At 51.9% G+C, this 25561-nt stretch overlaps 1 protein-coding gene across 7 annotated transcripts; it reads left to right on the top strand.

The window, feature by feature from the left end:
• The first annotated feature begins 206 nt into the window (after positions 1-206).
• Positions 207-25049, top strand: NFATC4 (nuclear factor of activated T cells 4). Of its 7 annotated transcripts, none has more exons than XM_034994783.1 (10): positions 208-394; positions 1501-2599; positions 3951-4113; positions 4703-4902; positions 5233-5405; positions 5887-6027; positions 6864-6919; positions 7197-7323; positions 7520-8101; positions 8850-10348. In XM_034994783.1, exons 1-10 carry the CDS (start codon positions 295-297, stop codon positions 8915-8917), a joined length of 2709 nt encoding a protein of 902 aa, XP_034850674.1. In that variant the 5' UTR covers positions 208-294; the 3' UTR covers positions 8918-10348. The 7 variants fall into 7 exon arrangements, 6 of the variants coding, with proteins under 6 accessions (XP_034850673.1, XP_034850674.1, XP_034850672.1 ...); XR_004677386.1 differs by having other exon boundaries at positions 220-394; positions 7520-8688; XM_034994784.1 differs by having other exon boundaries at positions 280-394; positions 7520-7780.
• Positions 25050-25561: the final 512 nt, after the last annotated feature.

The raw sequence follows: 25561 nt of genomic DNA, 5'->3' as shown, positions 1-25561 counted from the left end.
GGGGGGAGGACGGGGGGGGGGGGGGTTTCCCCATCTCATCCCCGGGGGGGGGGCTGGAGCATCCGGGGCAGCCAATCGGGGACGGGCGGGGGGGGGGGCGCTTTGAAGAAGTTTGGGGAAAAAAGTTTGGAAAAGTTTCTATAATAACGAGGGGGCGTCCGGAGGGAGGAGGCAGCGGCGGAGGAGGGGGCGTCTCAGAGGAGGGGAGGGAGGGAGCCACGGGTGAAGATACGGCAGCCTCCTGAGCTCCCCCCCTCCCACCCAGACCGGGACCTGGGGGCTCTGGCCGGCTCCATGGGGGCCGCAAGCTGCGAGGATGAGGAGCTGGAATTTAAGCTGGTGTTCGGGGAGGAAAAGGAGACCCCCCCGCTGGGCGCGGGGGGGTCGGGGGAAGGTTAGTGCGGGGCTGGGAAGGGGTCTTGGAGTCAGTGAAGGAAAGGGCCCGGGGATCCCGAGTCTGGGGATTTTAGGGCAGCGAGCCTGGGGTGGAGGATGAGGGGCTCAGAGGTGGAGGGGAGTCGCAGGGCACCGGGGTCTGCGGAGGTGAGGCTGGGGGCCGGGCACCACTTTCTCCTTTTTAGGTTGTGACTGGGGTGGGGGTGGGGGTGCCGTTGGCTGCGCGCCGCCTCTCGGCTGGGCCGTCTGTCACTGGGATGGGGGGCGGGCGGGAAGAGCGGCCCCGAGAGCCCCCGGCGCCGCCAGGGGAGGGGGGGTCTCTGGACCGTGCGGCTGGCGGACCGGACCCTGGGCCCGCGGACCCGACGCCGGGGGCTGGGGGAGCTCTCGGGCCCCGCCAGGGCGCCCCTCCCCCTCCTCCGCCGGCCGCAATGAGAGGCAGATGGCGGGGACTGAGCCGGGGGCGGCGGCGGCCGCTCTCACGGAATCCGCGCTGCCCGCGCCCCCCTCCCCGGGGCCGGGCTCGGGCCCGGCACGCAGCATCCCCTCCGCTGCACCCCCGTCCCCAGATGGGGGGAGCGAGGGAGGAGCCACCTCCCCTTGTCCCCACAGCCCCGGCGCCCCCCCCCTTGGCCACCGTTGCGATGGCAACTGGGGCTCCTGCCAGCACCGTTTGGGGGTTTGGGAACCGCTGCTAATTGGGTTCATGTGTGAGTCGCCCCCAGCCCAGCCCAGCGCCTCCCTAAACACGCCTCCAGGCCCAGCTCCAGCCCCTCTCCAGTCGCCTCCCTCACCTTAAGACCCGCCCCGTCTGGTACCCCAGGACCCAGGGCCAGGGGCTCAGGAGTGTCAGGTTCTCCGAGTGGGAAAAGGCCTGGGACGTCTGGATCTGTGTACTCCACCTTCTGAGGTCCAACTTTGCTTTTGTCTTTGGGGCTCTGAAGGGCACCTCAGGGACCCCCCCTACCTTATGCTGAGGAGGGGGTGGCATACAGCACTCGGAGGGCTGGCCACTCAAGGGACCCAGACATCTTACCTGCTTCTCTTTGTCCCCATCTCCTGTGGCATCCCTCTCTCTGTCCCCCTCCCTTCCCATTTTGACAGAACTGGACTCAGAGGACGCCCCGCCATGCTGCCGTCTGGCCCTGGGGGAGCCCCCTCCCTATGGCGCTGCCCCTATTGGCATTCCCCGGCCTCCACCCCCTCGGCCTGGCATGCATTCGCCACCACCCCGCCCGGCCCCCTCACCTGGCACTTGGGAGAGCCAGCCCGCCCGGTCAGTGAGGCTGGGGGGCCCGGGAGGGGGTTCCGGGGGGGCTGGGGGAGGCCGTGTTCTTGAATGCCCCAGCATCCGCATCACCTCCATCTCTCCCCCGCCTGACCCGCCGGCTGCGCTGGAGGACAACCCCGATACCTGGGGGGACGGCTCCCCCAGGGATTACCCGCCGCCAGAAGGCTTTGGGGGCTACCGAGAGACAGGCGGCCAGGGCGGGGGCCCCTTCTTCAGCCCCAGCCCCGGCAGCAGCAGCCTGTCCTCGTGGAGCTTCTTCTCGGATGCTTCAGACGAGGCAGCCCTGTACGCAGCCTGTGACGAGGTGGAGTCCGAGCTGAATGAGGCAGCCTCGCGCTTTGGCCTGGGATCCCCCTTGCCCTCGCCCCGGGCCTCCCCTAGGCCGTGGACCCCCGACGATCCCTGGAACCTGTATGGTCCGAGCCCCGGAGGAGGCCGGGGGCCGGAGGATAGCTGGCTACTCCTCAGCGCTCCTGGGCCCACCCCAGCCTCCCCACGGCCCGCCTCTCCATGTGGCAAGCGGCGTTATTCCAGCTCGGGAACCCCGTCTTCGGCCTCCCCAGCTCTGTCCCGCCGTGGCAGCCTAGGGGAGGAGGGGCCCGAGCCACCGCCACCACCCCCATTGCCTCTGGCCCGGGACCCTGGCTCCCCCGGCCCTTTCGACTACGTGGGAGCCCCACCGGCAGAGAGCATCCCGCAGAAGACCCGGCGGACTTCCAGCGAGCAGGCCGTGGCCCTGCCTCGGTCTGAGGAGCCTGCCCCGTGCAATGGGAAGCTGCAGGCAGGAGCTGAGGAGACTGCGGCGCCCCCCGGGGGGCCTCGGAAGGAGGTGGCCGGCATGGACTACCTGGCAGTGCCTTCCCCACTGGCTTGGTCCAAGGCCCGGATTGGGGGACACAGCCCCATCTTCAGGTGAGGAGTGTGCCTAGCCGCACCTGTGTCTCCAGCCATCCCACTGAGGGAGCAGGAAGGTCAAGGGATGGGTTTGAAGAAAGGTCCTGGTTCTCTGCCCTTGGCATTTCAAGAGAGAATCTGCGACCAGCTTGATGGCTGCCATCTACCCAGTTTTGGGGAGAATTATCAAACCAAACCAAACCCAAACCCCACCCCCTCCAGACATAATTTGCAAAAGGACAGTCACTCCCTGTGGACGAATAAGGAAAAACCTCCCTACCCCCCAGGAGAACCACTTAGGTGAAAAAGGAGTGCCTCTAGGGTGTTCCCCACCCCCAGCTCTGTGCTGGCGCTGGCTGGGCATGAGCCTGGCTGGATTTCAGCCCTGCACTGGGTAGCAGGAAGTCTCTCTTCCCTCACTTAATTTCTAGGGCCCTGACTCATTGATTAAAAGTGTAGCTGCTAATTTGAATAAAATAGCTTGCAAGTCCAAGAATTCATATTAAAACAAGCAGGGCTTATAGTTCTTCCACCCCTTTCACTCTCAAGGAACCCTGCCCATTTCAATAATCCTAAATCTGGGGATGACAGATTGAGCTGGCTCCACTGGGGAAAGAAACCTTAATGCCTGTTCCCCTGGGTTCCTGTAGGGCAGGGTTGTATGGGGCTGTGGTGGGCACCATAGGATGACTTAGCAGCATCCCTGGCCTCTATCCACTAGATGCTAGTGGCATCCTCTCCCCTAGTTGGGACTCCCCAAATTGTCTCCAGACATTGCCAGCCACCACCTGGAGGATGTCTTCGAGCTCAATACAGGAAAATTGCCCATCTGTAACCCCCAGCTTTCTGGACCTGACCTGTCCGGCCCCAACTAGAGGAAAAGGTGCTGGAAACAGTCCTGGCTTCTGTCAGGCACTGGCTTGCTTGGCCTGCTATATTCTACTCCCCTGGGGCCTCAGTTTCCTTATTTGAAAAACAAAGGGGTGAACCTCTGAGGACTTTTCTGGTCTGAAGTGGTATTCCTTTACTTGACTCTTCCCATCCAGGTCTGGGGATTAGGATTAGGTCTAGGTTCACCTCTGTATCCAGGTGAATGAACCCTTGCCACCCCAAACCCTGTGCTCAGAGCTGGAAAGAAGGGAGTCTCAGGCCTGGGGCCATTTTCCACACCCCCATCTCAAGGGGTTCTGAGAGGGGTGTCTCCTATTTCCCCTTGCTTCTGGGCTTTTGGACTGTTTTATTTCTGCTGTGATTTCCTTTCTCCCATACCCACACCCCCTCCTCCCTCACATCCCAGGGAGCTGGGCCTAGTGCTTCTCTGACTGGCTTCTGAGGCTGCAGATGATCAGTGCTCTTCTCTCCTCTCCAGGACCTCTGCCCTACCCCCGCTGGACTGGCCTCTGCCCAGCCAGTATGAGCAGCTGGAGCTGAGGATCGAGGTGCAGCCTAGAGCCCACCACCGGGCCCACTATGAGACTGAGGGCAGCCGAGGGGCTGTCAAAGCCGCCCCTGGTGGTCACCCTGTAGTCAAGGTAAGGGGCAGAGGGCAGGCCTGATAGCCTTTCTCTTCTCTAGTCCCAGATCCCTGCAGATGGGCTCCAGCTGTGCCGACCCATGGCACTGCCCTTTCCCACACTCCCTCTCAGCATTGACCCTGCAGGCAGCCTGGGGGAGGGGCTGGAGTTAGGGGAGGAAGGGTGCACTTCAAGGACCCGGATATACTTTCTATTTCTCTGTCCCTCCACCCTGCCCCCCTCCATTCTTCCCATGGGACACCAGCCTCATGTCTACTCTGGAAAATGGTGGTGTGCCAGATGTGGGGGAGGGGTTAGGCTGAGGCCAAAGTTCACTGGGAGTTAGGTTGTCTGTTGAGTTGGGCCAGTCTCTCTTGGAAGATTTTCCCCTTTGCCCAGCCCAGTTTGGGCCTTATTCCAAGAATAGCACTGTGAACTCCAGGCCACGTTTTCTCCACAGCTGGTGCCCAATTCCCCCTGGGAATCCCTTCCAGGATATCCTTTATCTTTCACCATCCTCATCCCCTGGTGGACTGAAAACCCAGGGATGGATGAAGGATGAGACAGTGGGGATTTCAACTGGGTGGCCTCTCTCTCCCTCTGCCAGCTCCTAGGCTACAGTGAGAAGCCCCTGACTCTACAGATGTTCATTGGCACTGCAGATGAAAGGAACCTGCGGCCTCATGCCTTCTATCAGGTGCACCGTATCACGGGCAAGATGGTGGCCACGGCTAGCTATGAGGCTGTCGTCAGTGGTACCAAAGTGTTGGAGATGACCCTGCTTCCTGAGAACAACATGGCAGCCAAGTAGGTCCCCATTTCACTTCCCCTCAGGCTTCAGGCTTTAGGACCAACTTTTCCATGAGGTCTAAGCTAGGCCCATTCTTCCTCTTCCCAGAAGAGCTAGACATCACCCCTAGGAGCAGGTTTCAGGCTTCTCACGATCTAGAAGAGGACTTTGGGGGTTAGGGAGCACCTTGGAGAGACCACCTTTGATTAGAAAATCACCCCCCACCCTCAAGGCTCCCAGACGAAGTCATTCAAGGCTTTGGATGAAGGGTGGGGGCTTCCCTCTTATGGGAGCATCACTATTCTGGCTTCAGCTGGGAGGGCTTGCCTTCCATTCTCTGCCTTCAGCATTGACTGTGCTGGAATCCTGAAGCTCCGGAACTCAGACATCGAGCTGCGGAAGGGGGAGACAGACATTGGGCGCAAGAACACACGAGTGCGGCTCGTGTTCCGGGTGCACGTGCCCCAGGGCAGTGGGAAGGTCGCCTCGGTGCAGACAGCATCAGTGCCCATTGAGTGCTGTGAGCAAAGAGGCGCTGCGCCGGCTCTGTGTCTCCTGCCGCTCCCTCTCTGTGTGTCTGTGTGACTTCCCATCTCCTCTGCGTCGTGTCCTGTGTCCTGTCTGTCCTAGGTAGCCCTGAAAGGGACTCAGCACTTATTTCTCTTATGGAGGGGGTGGGGGCAATGTTCTAATTTATCCCTGCTGCAGACTCTGTCTCTGGGCTGGACTAGAGTGGCCCTGGCCTCCATCTGTCCCTGGGTGGCTCTGTGTCCCTGTCTGGGTAACTCTGGCCTTTGGTGACCTTGTTCATCTCTCTCTCTCTGCCCAGGCTCCTTACCTGGTCTGTGTGACCCCAGGGATACTGTTGATTTACTTGTGTGTCTACTGCTGAGGAGGACTCCTCCAGGGTCCTGCGGCAGTTATTCCAAGGAGGGTGGGGGCAGAGGGTCCTGTCCTCTTGTACTCAGCCCAGCCAGCTTCTTTCCTGCCCTGCTCTGCAGCCCAGCGCTCAGCCCAGGAGCTGCCCCAGGTAGAGGCGTACAGCCCCAGTGCCTGTTCCGTGAGAGGAGGAGAGGAACTAGTACTCACTGGCTCCAACTTCCTGCCAGACTCCAAGGTGGTGTTCATCGAGAGGGGCCCTGGTGAGCACCCACGGGGGCGGGGGGCAGGCAGGAAGAGTTTGGACCGCGCAGCTGAAAGATCTCTGGCGCTGTCCCTAAGCTAGCAAGTGGAGCCTCTGTTTCCTCATCTGTAAAAGGGAATGGAGAGACTGCCCTTCCCATTGTCCTGTCTGCTTCCCATGGGGAGGTGGTTGTGACAGCAATCTCAAAGGCTCTAGAGACGGGGGGAGGTCCCTGGCTGGCTCAGTCAGTGGAGCATGCGACTCCTGGTCTCGGGGTGGTGAGTTCCTGAAACCCTCCTGAGTTATGGGCCTGGTAGCAGTTATGGGCCTGTGATTACAAAGCCTGTGAGGGGCCTCAGGGCAGCTGCAGGGCTGGAGAAGGGGAGACTGAGGGGTCTGGGTAAAACCACCACCTCCCCTAACCCTGCCCATCAAGAGCCCCAGCCCCTACACTCAAATTTAGCACCCTGAGACCATGTCAAAGCAGGTTCAGAGGTTCTAGATCTTGAGATTGGGATCTCGTGGTCTTCCTTCAAGCTAGGACCCTTTCCTACCCTTGAACTTCGTCCCAGCACTGTCATGGGAGGGAATGTTTGGAGCTGGTTGGGGGAGGGGGTTCAAGAGTTGCCTCCATTATGAATTCTCTCTGGTTCCTGGGCTGGCCCTGCCATTTCTCTTGGTTTCAGTTTGCTGCCTCTTCTATCCAATTGAATAAACACTCAGTGGGCTCCTCGTGAGCCAGGCCCCGTAGGGGACTTCTGAGTCTGGCCTTGGCTCTAGCAGGAGGGGAAATGGCAGGGAGCACGGGGCAGGGGCCCTGGAGCTGGGCTGGAGCTCTCTGTTCCTCCTGCACAGATGGGAAGCTGCAATGGGAGGAGGAGGCCACAGTGAACCGGTTGCAGAGCAACGAGGTACCAGGGTCACTAGGGCACCCACCCCTGGGGGGTGGCAGGAGAAGGCAGGAAATTCACAGCTCTCTCTCTTGCCCATGGGAATGGAGTCCAGAAGCTACCTTTTCTTTTCTGGAGGAGGCGGCCTGGCTACCGTAGAAGCAGGTTCATCTCGAGGGAATGAACTTTGCTGTTAAGCAAATGAAAAAAGCCAGGAGGCGGAGCTTGGGTCCTTGGGAGGGCTGGGCTGAGCCTGGGTCCCTGAAGGCTCCCTGCCTCATCCTGTGCCCTTCCCCAGGTGACGCTGACCCTGACTGTCCCCGAGTACAGCAACAAGCGGGTGTCCCGGCCAGTCCAGGTCTACTTTTATGTCTCCAATGGGCGGAGGAAGCGCAGTCCTACCCAGAGTTTCAAGTTCCTGCCTGGTACGCTCTAGGACAGCCCACAGTGGCGGGGTGGGGATATGGAGAGCTGAGGCAGGGGCAGAGGGATGCAGGGCCCTCATGGTGAGGGGCCAAGCTATGGCTGAAGCCTGGGGATGGAGAGGAGGTTGGAAGCTGTGCAGTAGGGAGACAGCAAGCCCTCTCACCAGTGTGTCCTCCTGCTTTCCCTCCTACCTAGTGATCTTCAAGGAGGAGCCTTTACCCGACTTGTCTCTCCGCGGCTTCCCTTCAGCACCTGGCCCTCCCTTTGGCACTGACATGGACTTCTCACCACCCAGGCCCCCTTACCCCTCCTATCCCCATGAAGACCCTGCTTATGAAACTCCTTACCTGTCAGAAGGCTTCAGCTATGGCACACCCCCTCTGTACCCCCAGACGGGGCCCCCGCCATCCTACAGACCTGGCCTGCGGATGTTTCCTGAGACTGGGGGTGCCAGCGGTTGTGCCCGCCCATCTCCAGTCTCCTTCCTTCCCCGGCCCTTCCCTAGTGACCCCTACGGAGGACGGGGCTCCCCATTTCCCTTGGGGCTGCCATTCCCTCCTCCAACCCCCTTTCGGCCTCCACTGCCTTCATCCCCACCGCTGGAAGTCCCCTTCCCTCCCCAGAGTGGTGTTCACCCCCCACCTGCTGAGGGATACGATGAGGTAGGGCCAAGCTATGGCCCTGGGGAGGGGGCTCCGGAGCAGGAGAAATCCAGGGGTGGCTTCGGCAGCGGCTTCCGAGACAGTGTCCCTATCCAGGGTATCACGCTGGAGGAAGGTGGGTGTGCGACTGGGGGCTGTGAGTGTGAGTGTGTGTGTACAAGAGTTTGCTCTGCATGTTTGCTGAGGGCTGGAGTTGGGCTTCCCAGAGATGGGGCGTCCTCGGTCCCTCAGGGCCAGTCGGAGGGTCTCAGGAGGCAAGCGCTTGGTGCATGTGGCCGCCTGAATCCAGTTAAACTTAGCTCCGAAGCGTGCATGGAGTACCTGCCCTCGCCCTTCTGCCTCTGCTCGCTGCCCCAGATCACAAAATCTCAGGGCTGGAAGAACTTTCAAGATCATTCAGCCTAGCTCCCTCAATTTGCGGATTCAGACGCCGTATTTCAGAGAGGGGCAGGGGCTTGCAGAGGTCCCAGTTGAGCATATTTCCCCTTGCCTCAGCTTTCCCCTCCACGTGGTGACTGTGGTCAGGGTTGGTGGTGAGGAGCCTTGGTATTTTGTGTCTCCTTCCTCCCACTGGCTCCCCCCGCCCGCAGCGCTGCTGACAGTCACTGCCCTAACGTTGCAGGCCGAGCCGGCAGGAAAGGGCTGGGATGGGGGCCTGGGAGCCCACATGGATGGAATTGAGCGAGATTGGATTGGGACCAGGTATCAAGACATATTGGGGAAACTGAGGCCCAGTGGAAGAGAAGCCAGTAGAGGAGGAGCCTAGAGGCATCCTAGACTGAGGCCTGCCTGGAATGGATTGGGGGTCTCTGGAGGAGGGGACCAGTCCCTAGCCCAATCTTTCAACTGCCCCTCCTTTACAGTGAGTGAGATCATTGGCCGAGACCTGAGTGGCTTCCCTGCACCTCCTGGAGAAGAGCCTCCTGCCTGAAGCATCGCCTGGCAACCCCAGCTCCCCCCAGCCTTGCCCACTTTCCCTTCCTCCTGGGGTGCTGGTTCCAGAAGCTTGGGGCCGATCTAGCTCCTCTTTCTCCAGCTTTTGCCTCCTCTCCCCTGCCCCTAGCTGAGGTGTGGCCCTTGGGCCTGGTGCTGCCTTGGAGGGCTAGGATGGGAGTGGGGTCCGAGGCCGGGAGTGAGGACAGACGGGAGTGAAGGCTGTGTCTAGTTGTGTACAGGCCATGGTGCTGGGAGGCTGGGGACAGCTTGATGGATAATAAACTGCTCACTGACTAGTGCTTCAGGCTCCAGAAGTCTTTGGAGAGAGAGATGGGGCAGCTTACTCGAGCCCTGGTCCAAGGAGGCCTAGGGGTTGTATCCCAAAGAGTTTCTCAGTGGACGGGTGCCGGGGAAGGTTTGGAGGGGCTCCAGATCCTCCCCAGCTGGGGTGAGGTTGGGGGCCAGGGCTGGAGGAGGCCTGTCCTCCACGGGAATTCAGATTGTTTAGGAGCTTTGGGATGGGGCCCAGGGATTTATGCGTTTTCAAGTTCCTTTCTCTTGCCTCTGCTCAGATCATTCTGATTCATAGTCAAGGTCCCGAAACACCAGTCTAGTCCCTTTCCCCCATTTATAAAGGAGGAATCCCAGGCTCAGAGAGGGAAAAGGAGCTTGTCCAAGGTTACACAGCTAATCAACTAGCAGGTTGAACAACCACACTTCTGGGCTCCTGCCCCCAGCCCCCTTCAGATATCCTGACCCCTGGGGCTCAGGCCCCAGCGAGGCTTATCTCCCTGGAATACGGTTGGGGGTGAGGGAGGGCTGGCATGGATCCATCTACACTGGATTCTCCCACCTCCGGGGACTGTGAAGACATTCTGGAAAGATCTGTGCTTCAGAGGTAGGCTAGGAAACCAAACAGCTCCCCAGCAGCTCTACCACCACTTGCCCTGGCTCAGGGCATTGTATGACCTCCTGGCCTATCTTGCAGGGACACCCACATGTCACCACTGACAGGCCAGGGTTGGAAACCTGGTTTACCTCAGTTGACAGGCTATGGGACCAACCAGTGGGCTGGGGAGACTCAGACCTTGTCTGCCCTGGTCACTTGGAGCCTGGTACACGGTAGGCAGTGAGTACCACCAGGCTGAGTTGGTGAGGCCCGGCTGCAGGGGGGCATACTCAAAAGATAGTCAGGGAATTAGTACTTGAGAAACTAGCCTCACCTAAGGTTGGTGGGGCCTCTCTCTGCCCAGTGGGTCCAGACAGGCCTGGCAAGTACCTATTTTTTCAGGGGCAGGTGTGACGGAAGCTGGATTGGAGGGTTGGAAACCCAGGGTGATACCTTCTCCCCGCCCCCTTCCATCTGGGTTGCTGCTCTGAAATGAATTTCCTTTGTCTTCCTGAATACACATTTTTATGAACCAAACTGACATCAAATGATCAGCTCACTGGGCTTTGGCTTCTTTTTTAAAGATAACCCTCAGGGCGCCTGGCTGGCTCAGTCAGTCTCTTAAAAAAAAAAAAAAAAAAAAAAATCGAACAGTTCTACTCAGTAAATATAACTTTAAAAATAAAAAGATTTTATTTATTTAGAGTGTGAGCAGGGGGAGGGGCAGAGGGAGAGGGAGAGAGAGAATCTCAAGCAGACTCCCACTAAATGCAGAGCCTGACATGGGGCTCCATCTCACAACCCTGAGATCATAACCTGAGCCAAAATCAAGAGTTGGGCGCTGAGCCACTCAGGTGCCCAGTAAATCATTTTTGTACAGCTAGTATGTCAGGTCTTGGGGGGTGGGGCAGTGAATAATTTTAATATGGGGTATAAAAGGAGCAGAGATCAGGAACCTGTCATCCAGCTGTGGGGTTAGAGGGAACTAACTTAAAGATGACAGAATTAGGGCCCGGGCAGGTTAGGCAGAGCTACCAGAACAGGCCAAATCCTGGAGGAGAGAGGCAAACAAAGAAGGCTAACAGGTCGAGGGCTTGGCATTCTTGGAGGAGCCCGAGAAGTTCTGTTTGGTGGAAGTGGGGTGCAGGCTAAGTTCTGGAAATGGGGGACTGTGAAGGATTGGAGAAGTAAGCAGGGGCTGGATTCTGAGGGGCCTTGTAGCCACGCCAGGGAATTTAGAGTTGCCCAAGGATAGTGGGAGCTTCCCTTCTAGATGGCAGGCCTTAAGCTGGGAGTGATCCAATAGATCTGCCATGAAAGTCTTCCTGGGGTGGAGCTGACATCTGCCTCCCTGTGACTTGCTCTGCCAAGGCCTGTTCTGCCCTCTGGGCCCACACTTTATAGGCTTAACCTCTCTTCCTATTGGAATCCTGCCTTGGGTCAGCCTCCCAGGGTCATTGCCTCTTCCCAGGATCCCTACAGACATCTAGGTCCCTGAGGCTGGAGTTGAGAGAGAGAGGGAGAGAGGAGAAGGCCAGATCTTCAGCTGGTGCCAGAAAAGACTTTCTTGGCCCGGGTTTCTCAAAGTGTGGTCTGCGGATTTCTTGCATTTGAATCACTGGGGACAGTTTTTTGGTTTTGTTTCTTGTTGTTGTTTTTTAAAGATTTTATTTTATTTATTATTTTTTTTAAGATTTTATTTTTATTTATTTGAGAGAGAGAGCATGAGTGAGAGAGCACAACAAGGGGAGCAGCAGAGAGAGAAGAAGAAGCAGACTCCCCACTGAGCAGGGAGTCCAACACAGGGCTCGATCCTAGGACCCTGAGATTATGACCCAAGCCCAAGGCAGCCACTTAACTGATGCCACCCAGGAGCCCCTGAAGATTTTATTTTTAAGTAATCTCTACACCCAACGTGGGGCTCAAACCCACATCCCTGAGATCAAGAGTTGCAAGCTCTGACTGAGCCAGCCAGGTGCCCCTGTTTTAGTTTTTAATGTAGATTCCTAGGCAACCCTTGACCTACTCAATTATAGACTATGGGGGCAGGACCCAGGTATCTGCATTTTAAAAAAACATTTTATTTATATATTTATTTGAGAGAGAGAGGAGCAGAGGGACAGGGACAAGCAGACTCCACGCTGAGCGCAGAGCCTGACTCTGGGCTGATTCCATGACCTGAGCTGAAATCAAGAGTCGGATGCTTAAGGGACTGCATCACCCAGGTACCCTGGTATCTGCATTTGAAAGAGTGCCCTAGGTAATTATTCAACACAAGAATGCTTGAGAACTAGAGTCATTTGTGTGCTACTTCCCACTCCAGACTCTAAAATAGCTCCCTGCCCCCTTCTCACAGATCTTGCCTGGGCTGTCCTGGGTGAGGCTCACCTGGAACAGTGTTCTTAGGAGAGGGGAAGGGCACTCACATTCTTGACATTGCGACCCATCTCTCCCCTCACCTGGCTCTGTCTTGCTGCTTAGATAATCTCAGTTGCTTGAAGAAGGTTGCAGAAAAAAATGGCACTTCCTGGAAATTCCAGATGTGGGAAGGGCAGAGGGATTTGGCTGCCTTTTGGGAGCTGGTTTTAGTGGCCTCCGTGTCTCATTCCTCACTTAGCCAACTCCCCACAAAGTCCCCCAGGGCCCCTACTGTGTGCCAAGCCCTGAGCTAGGCACGAGGGCCATGGGCATCACATTGGGGCCTTGCTGTGGAGGAACAGATAAAGCAGTCACCAGAGACCTTCATCCCTGGTGGCAGGGGTGAGGTGATTTTATGTGAGCTGTCCAAGAGGCAGAAACGGTCTGTTGCTATGGAAACACTGGGAGCTGAGCTTGAGAGGGAGGGTCAAAGAACATTTTACAAAACAGGTGATTTTGAGCTCCATCTTCAAGGAAGTGGGGGAGTTTTCTGGATAAACAAGATAGGCATGAGAGGGGTCATGCCTGAGGGTGAAAACATGAGGTCAAGACCACACTGGTGGGAAAGAATCAGACTTGGGATGCTTTAATCAGTCATGCAAAGGACTGATTTGGTCAGAGGGTCTACAGGTGTGGATATGTGTGTGTGCACATGCATGCATGATTTAAGGTTTAGAAACTGTATGGAGTGGGGCGCCTGGGTGGCTCAGTTGTTAAGCGTCTGCCTTCGGCTCGGGTCATGATCCCGGGGTCCTGGGATCAAGTCCCACTTCGGGCTCCCTGCTCCACGGGAAGCCTGCTTCTCCCTCTCCCACTCCCCTTGCTTGTGTTCCTGCTCGCGCTGTCTCTCTCTGTCAAATTAATAAATAAAATCTAAACAAACAAACAGACAAAAAATAGAAACTGTATGGAGAAATAGTGGTAGGGAGATCAGAAAGGGTTTTGCAGTAGTTTAGGCAAGAGAAGTTTGGTCTTTACTTACTGATTAGCTTAGCTAAATAGGTTCAGCTAAGGTGGGGGGTCAGGGAACAGAAAGGTTGCTGGGCTCGAGCACTAACTCAACCATCAACTCTCTGTGTAATCTCTAGCACGTCCCAGACCTAACTGGGCTCTAGCTGCCTCATCTATAAATGTTTATCGCGGTCCTACTATGCAGCATCCTCTGGGATAGCTACTGGGGATAGAACTGTAAGTGAGACGAACATGGTTCCTTCTCTCACGGAACTCAAAGTTTATAATAGGCAGTTACAGAACAATGTGTAATGGTGGGGAAGTACTTCGGGATCTTTCAGAAAGCTCACTGAACCTATCCTTTCCCATTGTTTGTGTATCTCTTATAGTAATGGTAGATGACTATGTTTTGAGAGAATCTATTGAATCCGTCCCTTTTGGGGTGGGGGAGGGGGTGTGGACAAGACATTCCCTGAAAGGAATGGATATTCACGATGTCAGTTGTCCTGGATGAAGAGTATCCAGGGTCAGGAAATGTGGATTTATCACTCAGACCTTGCGTAACGTTAGAAGGAGCATCGCTCTATGTTTTTCTCTCTTAGGCCTGAACCCTGAGGGATCTAGTTAGACCTGAGTGCATTCAAGTGGCCTCTACCACAGTGGGGCAGGATCCTGGCCGGGCAGTAAGTCAGGGAGCCAAGGTTGGGCAAGGTGGCTGTTCCGTAAGTAGGTAGCACGACATTTTATGTTCCTCTGAGTAATTCTTTTTAGCTCTTTTTTTTTGAAGATTATTTTTCTTCCTTTCTTTCTCTCTCTCTCTCTCTTTTTTTTTTTTAGAGAGAGAGTGAGGGCTGGTGTAGAGGATGCATGGGTGTGAGTGGGGGTGGGGTGGGGGGCAGATGGGGCAGGAGGGGGAGGGGCAGAGGGAGAGGGAGAGTGAGAATCCCAGCAGGCTCCATGCCCAGCGTGGGTTGCAGGGCTCTATCTCACGACTCTGAGATCATGACCTGAGCCAGATGCCTAACCGACTGAGCCACCCAGACACCCCTCTTTCTTTTCTTTCTTTCTTTCTTTTAAATATTTATTTATTTATTTAAGTAAACTCTACACCCAACATGGGGCTCGAACTCACAGCCCCGAGATCAAAAGTCACATCCTCTTCCTACTGAGCCAGCCAGGTGTCCCTCCTTTTAGCTTTCTTTAATGTTTGTAATGCTGTAACACAGCACCACGAACTAGGGGGCTTAAAACAATAGAAATTTATTCTCTCATAATTCAAGAGGCCAGAAGTCTGAAATCAAGTTGTTGGCAGAGTTCGTTCTTCTGGAGTCTCTGAGGGCGAATCTGTTCTAGTCCTTTCTCCTAGCTTCTCATGGTTGTTGGCAGTCTTTGGTATTCCTTGGCTTGTAGAAACATCATTCCAATCTCTGCCTCTGTCATTACATGTAATTCTTCCCTGTGTCTACTCTGTGTTTAAATTTCTCTTATAAAGACACTCAGTTACCTAATCCAGTATGACTGTATCTTAACTTGAATACATCTGCAAAGACCCTATTTCCAAATAAGGTAACATTCAAAAGTACCAGAGGTTAGGACTGGAACATATCTCTTTTGACGACCAATTCAATCTAGCACACTGAATTTCATGTAAAGTTTTGTCAGTCTTTCTGATCTCAGTTGTGTTATGGCAAGTTAAGCAAGGGTGTCCATGTTTGGACCCATGCAGCGTAAGGAAGAGCATTATCTTTTGATGCCAGCTTGGCGGATGTAGCCATGAGGCATGGGATTCCCAAATGAAAGGTGATTTTGAAGTAGCTACTTGAACGAGTGAAGAGTAGGAATTTTAAGGCCAACTCCCTCATTCCTCAGGAGATTCTCCTTTTCCTGCTGTTCTTGGACAATCTCCCTTTTACTTGGGATGCTGGGAGATTGTAGATTTACTTACAACTACATTTCTAAACTGGAAAGGTAACATGATGAACAAGAAGTAAACAGTTAAATGAGAATGGGCATTCTCAATGAGCATTTAGCATATTAAAAGCTCTGAAGATTCCTCCAGTAAATAAATCCCTTTAGCTGTATAATCCAATGTTACCTAAATGTACTTGGTCATGAAGCTCTTTTATTTAGGACAATACACTATTAGTTATCTGTTCCTATATTACATATTATCCCAAAACTTAGTGGCTTAGAACAACAATAAAAAATTATCTTTCACAGTTTCCAAGGTCAGAGATTTGGGAGTGGTTTGGCTGAGCAATTTTGGCTTGGAGTCTTTCCTGAGGCTGCAGTCATCTGAAGGCTTTGTTGGAATGGGAGGATGCATTTCTGAGGTGGTTCAGTTAGGCTGGAAAGTTGATGCTGGCTATTGGTGGAAGGTCTCAGTTCTTCATTTCATGGGCCTCTCTACAGGGCTGCTTGAGTGTTCTCATGACATGGCAGCTGGCTTTCCCCAGCATTAGCAATCCAAGAAGCCAAGGCGGGAACTTTATAAGCTAGCTTTGGTCCTCTCCATTATACTCTGTTAGTTACACAGACTAGCCCTGATTTACTGTGGGAACAGCAGGAAGTGAGGGTCATATGGACCATCTGGGAGGCTGGTACCACAGATATGAATCTTCATGTTTTCATTCATTCAGCAAATATTTCCTGGTGCCTGTTATATGCCAGGCACTGTTCTAGACACCAAGGACACAACTTCAAACACAACAGACACATCTCTATCCTTGTGGGGCTCACGTTCCAGTGACACCTCACTCACTCAACAGCTGCTTGAGACAATTTGGGAAATACTGCTTCACAGGGACACAGAAGAGTAAGTGAGAAGTGTGACTACAGAATGTTTAATGCCAAGACAGGGGAAACTCATAATACCATGGAAACTGGGGCTCCTGACCTAGGCTTGACATTCTGGAAGAGGCAAACGGATAGGGAAAGAAAACAGATCAGTGGAAGCCAGGGGAAATGATTAGAGAACAAGGAATGGTTGACTCTAAAGTGACAGCACACAGGAATTTTTAATGTGATGGAACTGTTCTGTATAGTATGGTGGCAAATACATGACTATACCATTATCAAAATCCATAGAACTCTACAAAGACCAAAGTTAATTGTATACAAACAAACAAACAAAATTATTCAGTCCCAGGATGTAACATAAGAATTTAACTATATTACAAATATATATGAAAAAGGTAGTGGGGGTGGGGGAAAAGCTAAAATAAGTAAATTTGGAAAGCAATGTTTTGACTGGATACTGTAAGGCTACAGACAAAAGGAACCATACATTAAAAAGAAAAAAAGAAGGAATCATTTATAAACATTATAGTCGGTAAATTTGTCACAGATTGACAATTCTGAAATGATTTAACATGTATATTAGTTTTGAACAAATAAGTAGATAAATTGTAGCTAATGGGACATAAGGTTTTTACTGTCAGAGAAAGAGGGGTTGGTTGGGGAGAAAGCCTAGAATAAACCTGTGGGGCTGGATTTGAGTTGGAGATACCAGCATGAACTCATGCTTGTTTTATATACATATTCACAAAGAATTATAGAATATATGTGATAGATCTATGTAGGTAGATATCACTCTATATAGATTCATAAGCTACAGATATCTGTATTATATATATAATATTTAGTATATATCTGTATAATATTTTATATAAAATATATATTATATTATATACCTGTGTGATATATATAATATATATTATATATACAGACATACAAATAATATAAATAGTATGTATATGCGAGCTAATATACATACATATATTTGCTAGTTTTGTCAGCTAAAAAGTCCTAAAAGAAGGGGCACCACGTTAACAATGAGCGCACCTAACATCCAGATGTTGGTTTCTAAACACCATTCTTCAATAAAAAGAACCAGTGTTCCTTGGAAAAATGACTAATTCTAATGCAAGACAAACCGGGAGCAACTTGAATTTCTAGAAAGTTAGGGCTAAAAAAATAGGCAGGGGAGTGGGGGCGGATATCAAAAGGATGCAGGAGCCAACTCAAAAGATGTCCTAATAGCCAAGGCTGAAACAATTTGAGCAATGTAATAAATAACAGTGATATTAGATTATAACACAAAGAATAAAATAAATCTTTGTAAATCCATACTGACACAAATAAATGGTTGAATAAATAACTCACTGAGGGAGAAGGGACAAGTTTCCTTTAAAGAAGAATTCCAATTAATAACTATAGAAGGAATAAGTGAAATAGAAAATCACCATTAGACCATCACATTAATAATTGCTACAGGCAAGATCCATTGATGAATGCTAAAATCAGTAGGTAAAACTTTAAGGTAGAACAGGATATTTGCAGACCTCAAAATATCTGTTCCTAAATATACTAATTACTGTGAGGGTTTTAAAATACAATCCCAAATTCTTTGATACCCCTTGCTCTACGAGGTAGAGCTTACTTAATTCCTCTTACTTTGAACGTGGTATGGACTTAGCAACTTGTTCTAACACATAGAGTACGGAAAGGGAAAAAGAGCAACTTTACAGTAGAGAAACCAAGCAAACACCACCTTAAACCAAGCAGTCAATGTTAACATCATCAGCAATAATTCATGTTGATATCAGATGTCCCTGATACAATGCATTGAGAAGCACACATCACTTCTGTGATATTCTTTCCCAAACCCCATAACCTCAGTGTGACCTAAACTGGGCAACATTCTACAAAAGATCTAACCACAAATCTTGAAAGGGGTTGAGATTTCAATTTTCTTTTTGAGGAAACACACATACATATTTATATATTGATGCCAGGAAGGGAGGGAAAAGCTGAAGCTCTAGGAGAGGGAGGGGCCGTGTAATCTAAAGCTTTGTGATTCCGTAACCTTTGGAGATGCAGCCCATGTATGTGGAACACTCAGACCCTGCCTCCATCCCGATGTGTCACAGGCCTTTCACTTGCCACGGGACAATAATTCTCAGTTTTTCCCTTTCCTCCACCTAGGCAGTTGCTGTTTGTGTCCTTGTCCAGGCTGGAGAATCTGAAGAAGAGAGACCTCCTTTCTTCCCAGTGGGACCCAGCTCAGCTTCAAGTCCTGCCCGGCTGTGCCGTGGGCAGGTGGCCTCCTCTCCCTCCAGACTGCCCCGGGGCTGAACGGTGTCCGGATTGTCACCCAGGAGCGCTGGGAGGGTGCCTGACACCAGGGGGCAGCAGTACCAAGTGGAAGGTAGGGTGGGCAGGCGGGAGGAGAAAGGTCGGAAAAACAGTGCCCTGTGCCTATGTGAACTTCACATCCGATCCTCTTGTGCGTTTTCACAGATTGGCTCCCACTTCTCAGAATCGTCAGTCGTTTGGCGCTCGGTAATCACAGATTTGCCTCATTAACTGTATTTTTAGGGAGATTTCCCTGTTTCCCCTGCCAGATTGTAAGGTCCTAAAGAGCAGAGCCAGTGTTTATATTTATAAACTCCTTGTGCCTCCTTGTGTAGTGAATAATAAAAGCTGCCATTTTGTGATGCATATTAGGGGAGTGCTTTCTGTGTTTTAACTCCAAGTTTGCTGCAATCCCAAACTAAGGCTCGGAGATGTTCACTGAGAATAGCCGTGACAGAAATAGGTAACAGGGGTGCTCACTCTGCTCCCAGCACCTCATCAAGCCCTTTACATAGCTCATCTCATTTAATCCTCTCCCAACAATCCTATTATCCTTGTTTCGTGGCTGAGGAAACGGAGGCACAGAGGGCTTAAGTAATGTCTAGAGATTGGAAGGCTAGCTCCCAACTCCAGGTCCAGTGATCTTTCCCACCATCCTGCCCCAGATTCCTTATCACATGGGTGAAATCAGATTAAAAGTAAACATCCGAAGGGACGCCTGGGTGGCTCAGTCGGTTGAGTGTCTGACTTGGGCTCAGGTCGTGATCTCAGGGTCCTGGGATCGAGCCCTGTGTTGGGCTCCCCACTCTGCAGGGAGCCTGCTTGTCTCTCTGTTCCTCCCCCTGTTTGTACTCTCTCTCTCTCCCTCTTTCAAATAAGTAAAATCTTAAAAAAAAAAAAAAAAAAAAAAAGGAAACATCAAGGACTCCCTTTGAATGAGGTAGCCAGACAGCCCAGAGATTGAACTTCAGACTTTTTTTTCCCCAAGATTTTATTTATTTATTTGACAGAGAGAGACACAGTGAGAGAGGGAACACAAGCAGGGGGAGTGGGAGAGGGAGAAGCAGGCTTCCTGCCAAGCAGGGAGCCCCACACGGGGCTCGATCCCAGGACCCTGGGACCATGACCTGAGCCGAAGGCAGAGGCAGACGCTTAATGCTTAACGACTGAGCCACCCAGGCACCCCCAGACTTTTTTTTTTTAAAGGCTTTATTTATTTATTTGACAGAGAGAGTGCGTGGGAGAGCACAAGCAGGGGAGTGGCAGAGGGAAAGGGAGAAGCAGACTCCACTGAGCAGGGAGACCGAAGCAGGGCTCGATCCCAGGACCCTGAGATCATGACCTGAGGACCTGAGCTGAAGGCAGATGCCTAACTGACTGAGCCACCCAGGCGCCCCTGAACTTCAGACTTTTAAGTTTTTTGTTTTGTTTTTTTTTGACACAGAGAGAGACACACACACAGTGAGAGAGGGAACACAAGCAGGGGGAGTGGGAGAGGGAGAAGTAGGCTTCCAGCTGAGCAGGGAGCCCGATGTGGGACTTGATCTCAGGACCCTGAGATCATGACCTGAGCCGAAGGCAGATGCCCAACTGACTGAGCCATCCAGGCGCCCCCTGACCAAAAAAATTTTTTAAATTAAAAAAAACTTATTAACTGCCTGTTGTGAGTCTGTATGAGTTATATCTTTGTGTGGCCATCCCAAGTCAGGCAAAAGGCATATTTCTGAAAGCCATTTCAGCACAGGGATGGCAAGCAATAACTTAACTCTGTGTGGAAGTTACCACAAGGCACATAAATCTATCCCACTAAACTTATAATTAATGTATCTCCAACCCACCTTCCTTTTGCTGGATCCCAAAACTGCTCTTGGCTCTTCCAACGTCACCTGACCCAAGGGGAAGTGTGACAGGGAAGCCTGAAGGGAAAGACACAGCAGTCTTACACACTGGGGTTAAAATATCTTTTCCACATTTCACAAAAACATAAGATTGCATGCACACATGACAGGGGCCTCTGCTCCGGGGGGTCCCCTTCAGCCTCAGCTTCCTTAGCACACAGCACACGCGCCTCTGGTGGGTGCTGGCTGGTGCGCTGGGGCAATCAATCAGCAACTGGGTGGTTCCCCACAGCCCTCCTGCCCTTGCACTAGGCTTTACAAAGTTCACTTTTTTTTTTTTTAAAGATTTTATTTATTTATTTGACAGAGAGAGAGAGAGAGATCACAAGTAGGAAGACAGGCAGGCAGAGGGAGAAGCAGGCTCCTTGCTGAGCACGGAGCCCGATGTGGGGCTCGATCCCAGGACCCTGGGATCATGACCTGAGCTGAAGGCAGATGTTTAATCATCTGAGCCACCCAGGCATCCCCAAAGTTCACTTTTATAGGTCTTGGACCTAGTTCCATATTAGGACAGTTCTACCTCCTACTTTTTTTGAATGATTGCATCCCACTGCATGAATGGACAACCATATTTTGCCACCGCAAACAATGCTGCGAAGAATTTTTTTTTTTAAGATTTTATTTATTTATTCATGAGAGACAGAGAGAGAGAGAGAGAGAGAGAGAAGCAGAGGGAGAAGCAGGCTCACAAGGAGCAGGGAGCCCGATGAGGGACTCGATCCCAGGACCCTGGGATCATGACCTGAGCCGAAGGCAGTCGCTTAACCGTCTGAGCCACCCAGGCGCCCGCGAAGAATTTTTTTAAGCGCGTGTGAGAATATATTTGTAAAATACATTCTTAGAGTGTGATCGCTGGGATCCAGAGTATATCCAATTAAAATTTAATTGACACTGCTAATTGCTGTCCTTGGAGGTTGTGAGGACATGCTAGCAGGGTCAGAGCATGGTCAACAGTGTGTTAGCAAGCATTGCTCATTTTTGCCACTCTGTAGATGAAAAATCTTGCCATAGTTTTGATTTGCATTTCTCTTATTGCGAATGAAAGGGAACATTTTTTCCCATATGTTTAAGAACGATTTATATCTCCTTCTTTGGGGAGTTTTTATATCCTTTGTCCATTTTTCTATTGAGTTAGTCTGTTTCTTTTTTTTTTAAGATTTTACTTATATATTTGACAGAGAGATAGAGAGAGCACACAAGTAGGCAGAGTGGCAGGCAGAGGGAGAGGGAGAAGCAGGCTCCCCGCAGAGCAGGGAGCCCGATGTGGGGCTCGATCCCAGGACCCAGGGATCATGACCTGAGCCGAAGTCACCGCTTAACCGACTGAGCCACCCAGGCACCCCGAGTTAGTCTGTTTCTTACTGATTTGTAAAAGCTGTTTAAATATCAAGGCAATCAGCTCTTGGTCTGTGATATAATTGGCAAATCAGTTTCCTCGGCTTTTCATTTATCTTTTGACTCTGCTTATGGGGTTTATTTTCCCATGGGAAAAAAATGTTGTATTTATGTAACTGAATATATATATTTTTAAAGATTATTTATTTATTTATTTGACACAGAGACGGAGAGAGAGTACAAACAGGGGGAGCACTAGAGGGAGAGGGAGAAGCAGGCTCCCGGCTGATGCAGGTCTCGGTCCCAGGACCCTGAGATCATGACCTGTGCCGAAGGCAGACGCTTCACCGACTGAGCCACCCAGGCACCCCTGTATTTTTTTTTTAAGATTTATTTTCAGGGGGCGCCTGGGTGGCTCAGTCGTTAAGCGTCTGCCTTCAGCTCAGGTCATGATCCCAGGGTCTTGGGATCGAGTCCCGCATCGGGCTCCCTGCTAGGCCGGGAACCTGCTTCTTCAGACTTACAACCTGGGGTTCAACAGTCACATGCCCCACCGACTGAGCCAGCCAGGCGCCCCTATGTAACTGAATGTATTAAACAAGTTTTTGATGACTTCTGACCTGCTGTCTTTCTTAGAAAGACCTGCTTCCTCCAAATATAATAATAAAAAAATTCTCCCATTGTTATAGTATTTTTATGATTTCATTTTTAATATTTAAATAATAGATTTTTCAGGAATTTGTTTTGGTGTACAAGGTGAGGTGTGGATATTTTATTTTAGCTCAGAAAGCTACCCCATCATCCCAAGGTCTTTAGGGAAAATTCATCTTATCTTCACAGACTGAAAGGCTATCTTTGTCATATACTAAATTTCAGTGTGTACTTGCTCTTCTTTCTACATTGTTGGTCTGTTCCACTCAACACTTTGTCTATTCATGCACCAAGTTGCTAATAGTGGCTTGTATGTTTTGATTTCAGACTTCTAGCTTCCTGAACTGTGAGAGAATACATTTCCGTTGTTGTAAGCCACCCCCCTGGTTTGTGGTAACCTGTAATGCTGATACAGTGACAGAGCTGGGATTTGAAGGCGAGTCTGAGTGCGAGCCTGAGCCCTGTGTTCTGAGTGGGAGTGCAGGGATATTCATCCCTGTTGCTGAGAGAGTGTGTGATGGGGAGGAGCCGGGGAAATTAGTGTGTCTCCAATTTCCTTGGGCCTCGTCAGCCTATGGGTGTTACAGACAAAGGGGTATGCTGGTCATTCTGTGTCCCTCCCCATTCTCCTCTTTGCTCTCCAACACCCTGCCCAGTGTCCAGGAGGCTGACCTCAATGGCCTGCCGCCACCCTACTTCCTTGCCCTTTGGCTTCCATCCGGGTTTGGCCAATGCCAGTCACTGGCAGCAAGTTGGAAGTGCTCCCTCCACTCTGGGTCGCAGCTTGTCGGTGGCTGCGCATCTTTACCTAAGGCCACAGTTCCTGTCTTGTGGCCCTCTATAGCTCCAGCTCTGGTCCATTGGTTGGTTCCGGCAACCACTTCTTCCCCTTTCCCTTTCAGGCCTACAATGGTAACAGCTTCCCCCACACTCACCCTAGAACCGCTTACTGGTTTTCCTTCACCCTGCCCACATCCCTATAGAGATCCGTTCTGTAACCTTCCTTCAGCCATTCCTTTGGAGGGGACCATGTGCTTCCTACGGAGATCCTGACCAATACGGGGAGTAACTCCAGTTTCCTTGGCTCTTGCCTCCGCTTGCTTATTTGAAAGCGCCTTAAGTCCTGACCATTCTTTGTGCCTCTGGGAGGCTACTTCTGTTCCAACGGGAGCCCGCCAGGGCAAGCTGCTCAGGATTCTGGTAAAGTCAGGGGGAAGCCTGTCTCCCCTCTGGGTTACTCCCACACAAAGGTCCCAAGCAGGCTGTCTGGATCCCAGGGCTCCCCACCCCCACCTCCAGCAACTGGAATAAGCCTATATGTCAGGCTTACAGGGCAGGCCCCTCCTTTAATCACGAAGAACTTTCTCCGGAGGCTTCTCATTCCTTATGCAAACAGACTCCTGGCAGGGTGTGCTCCCCTGTTGCCAGACATGCCGAGACAGATCGGATTCTCCTTAGACTTGAGCGGTTGGGAAGGTAGATTTGGGCCGCAGCAAGGAAAGCCTCTATCACAATCGAACAAGTTTTAACTTATGTTGTAGGCAAGGAATCACTAAAACAGATTCACGCCGGGAGAGGTTTGATCAAAAATTAAGAGCTTTGCACATCATCATCTCAGGGCGGGTTCCTGCTCTGCCTCTAGCTGAACTATCCCCTCCCTGGAGAGGTCCCATTGGGCACTCTTCATCAGCCCAACTTGCTTTATTTCCAGTAGAATATTTATCATCCCCTGAAATCACAACTGTTTTCTTCTCTCTTCTCCCAGTCCATGAGGGCCAGGAGTTAACTTAGTCAACGCTATACTCTCAGAGCCCAGCTTATAGTAAACAATAAATATGTGTCGAATTTGTTGAATGAGTGAATGAATTTGGCCCAGTGAATGAATTTAGATGAGGAAGCCCAGAGAGGTCAAGGACTCAGCTACCTGCTTAATCGTGCACAACTCATCACTGGCGAAGTTGGGACTGGAGCCAGGCTATTTAATTAAATCAACTACATTCAGGAGGAGAGGCAGGAGGAGGGGATGGGTTAGCAGGAAGGGTGAGGAGAGCCTGATCTAGAGCCAGGCAGATGACAGTGGGAAAGAGGGGATCTCTGGGAAGCTCTGGTGACATATGGGCCAGAGGTGAGGTGGGGACAAGAGACAAGATCTAGGAAGGGAAAATTAAAATATATTGGGTATCTATTCTGTGCCAGAAAACGTGCCAGGTGTGGTACGCACCTGTGCGGTCTGATTTGCAACCTGTGCTGAAGGTATTATTATCCCCATTCTTACGAGCTGAAGAAACGGAGTCACAGGAGTTTACATAAATTACCCTCTTTTATCCATTTTATCATTTATCCTAAACTTGACCTCTTTCCATCCTCTGCACCGCCCCTTTAAACTTAGGATTTAACCTGAGAGTTTTCCTTGAAGATGCCCCTGTGCGTGGGGTCCACAGTCAGTGGGAAGAGGTCAACAAGAGTTACGTTATTCAGGGAAGAGTGAGAAGCAGGGGTAGGAGGCTCTCACCTTGCTTCCGAGGAGAAACTGAAGCATGAGGAGGCAGGAGCCTCTTCTGAATAAAGGGAGAGCAGATAGAGGTAGGAAGAGCAGAGAGGACCTGACGTTCACTCTGGGGGTCTGCTTCCACGTGCTCTAAAGTGGCAGGACAGGGACTTCAGATGGGGCCCAGCAGAAGGCTGTGGAGCCTCTTCCTTTTCTGGATTCCAGTCTAGGGAGAAGCAACAGGAGTGGGGGTGGGCTGGGACAGGATGCGCTGAGTCCAGTCCGGACTAGGAGCAGTGTGAGCACCCACCTCTCCCCAGTTGGGCCCCCCATGCCATGGCCCCCCAGGGGAGATGTTCCAGGGTTGGCCTAAAATTAAAGTCCACTGCCCTTTGTCCCCATAGGTACACTTGTGTCTGTTAGAATGCCCGTCTCATTTGGGGTTCGTAAAATAAAGGTCACTGAAGCCCAGGACCCAGACTGCGCCCTTCCACAGAGCCAGGTTCTTCTGTTCAGGCCGCAGGGCTGCATAAGGTGTTCTTTGTGCGGATGACGCCTCCGGGGCAGGGTGTTGCGGCGGCGGGGGGGCGGGGGGCAGCCCAGAGCTGGTGCCTGACCGCTGATGCCAAGCGGTTGGCTGTGGGTCAAGGGTTGAGGGAACCCTCAAAGGCGGCATTACAGGCCAGACCCTCACTCCCATCCTGAAGCCTCCCCTCCCGGCATTACTCAAACTCCCTAAATGGGGCTTTCATAAACAGCGCGAGTCTGAACACTCGGGCGGCTCTCCCGCCCCTCCGGCCCTGGGGGCTTCAGGAGGGTCTGGGCTGCCTGCCAACCCCGACTGTCCCCAGACTTGGGGGTGGGGTGGGGAGG

Source organism: Mirounga leonina, unplaced genomic scaffold (genome assembly GCF_011800145.1).
Source record: "Mirounga leonina isolate KUSES-001 unplaced genomic scaffold, KU_Mleo_1.0 Mir_91, whole genome shotgun sequence".
In the NCBI taxonomy this organism is placed as follows: Eukaryota; Metazoa; Chordata; class Mammalia; order Carnivora; family Phocidae; genus Mirounga; species Mirounga leonina.
This window is presented reverse-complemented; position numbering and strand designations above follow the sequence as displayed.

Excerpts from the sequence above, each read along its gene's own strand:
- NFATC4 (XM_034994782.1), top strand. The coding sequence starts at position 295 with ATGGGGGCCGCAAGCTGCGAGGATGAGGAGCTGGAATTTAAGCTGGTG. Across the intron at positions 395-1,500 it reads CGCGGGGGGGTCGGGGGAAG|AACTGGACTCAGAGGACGCC; the intron begins GTTAGTGCGGGG and ends CCATTTTGACAG. Across the intron at positions 6,028-6,863 it reads GTTCATCGAGAGGGGCCCTG|ATGGGAAGCTGCAATGGGAG; the intron begins GTGAGCACCCAC and ends CCTCCTGCACAG.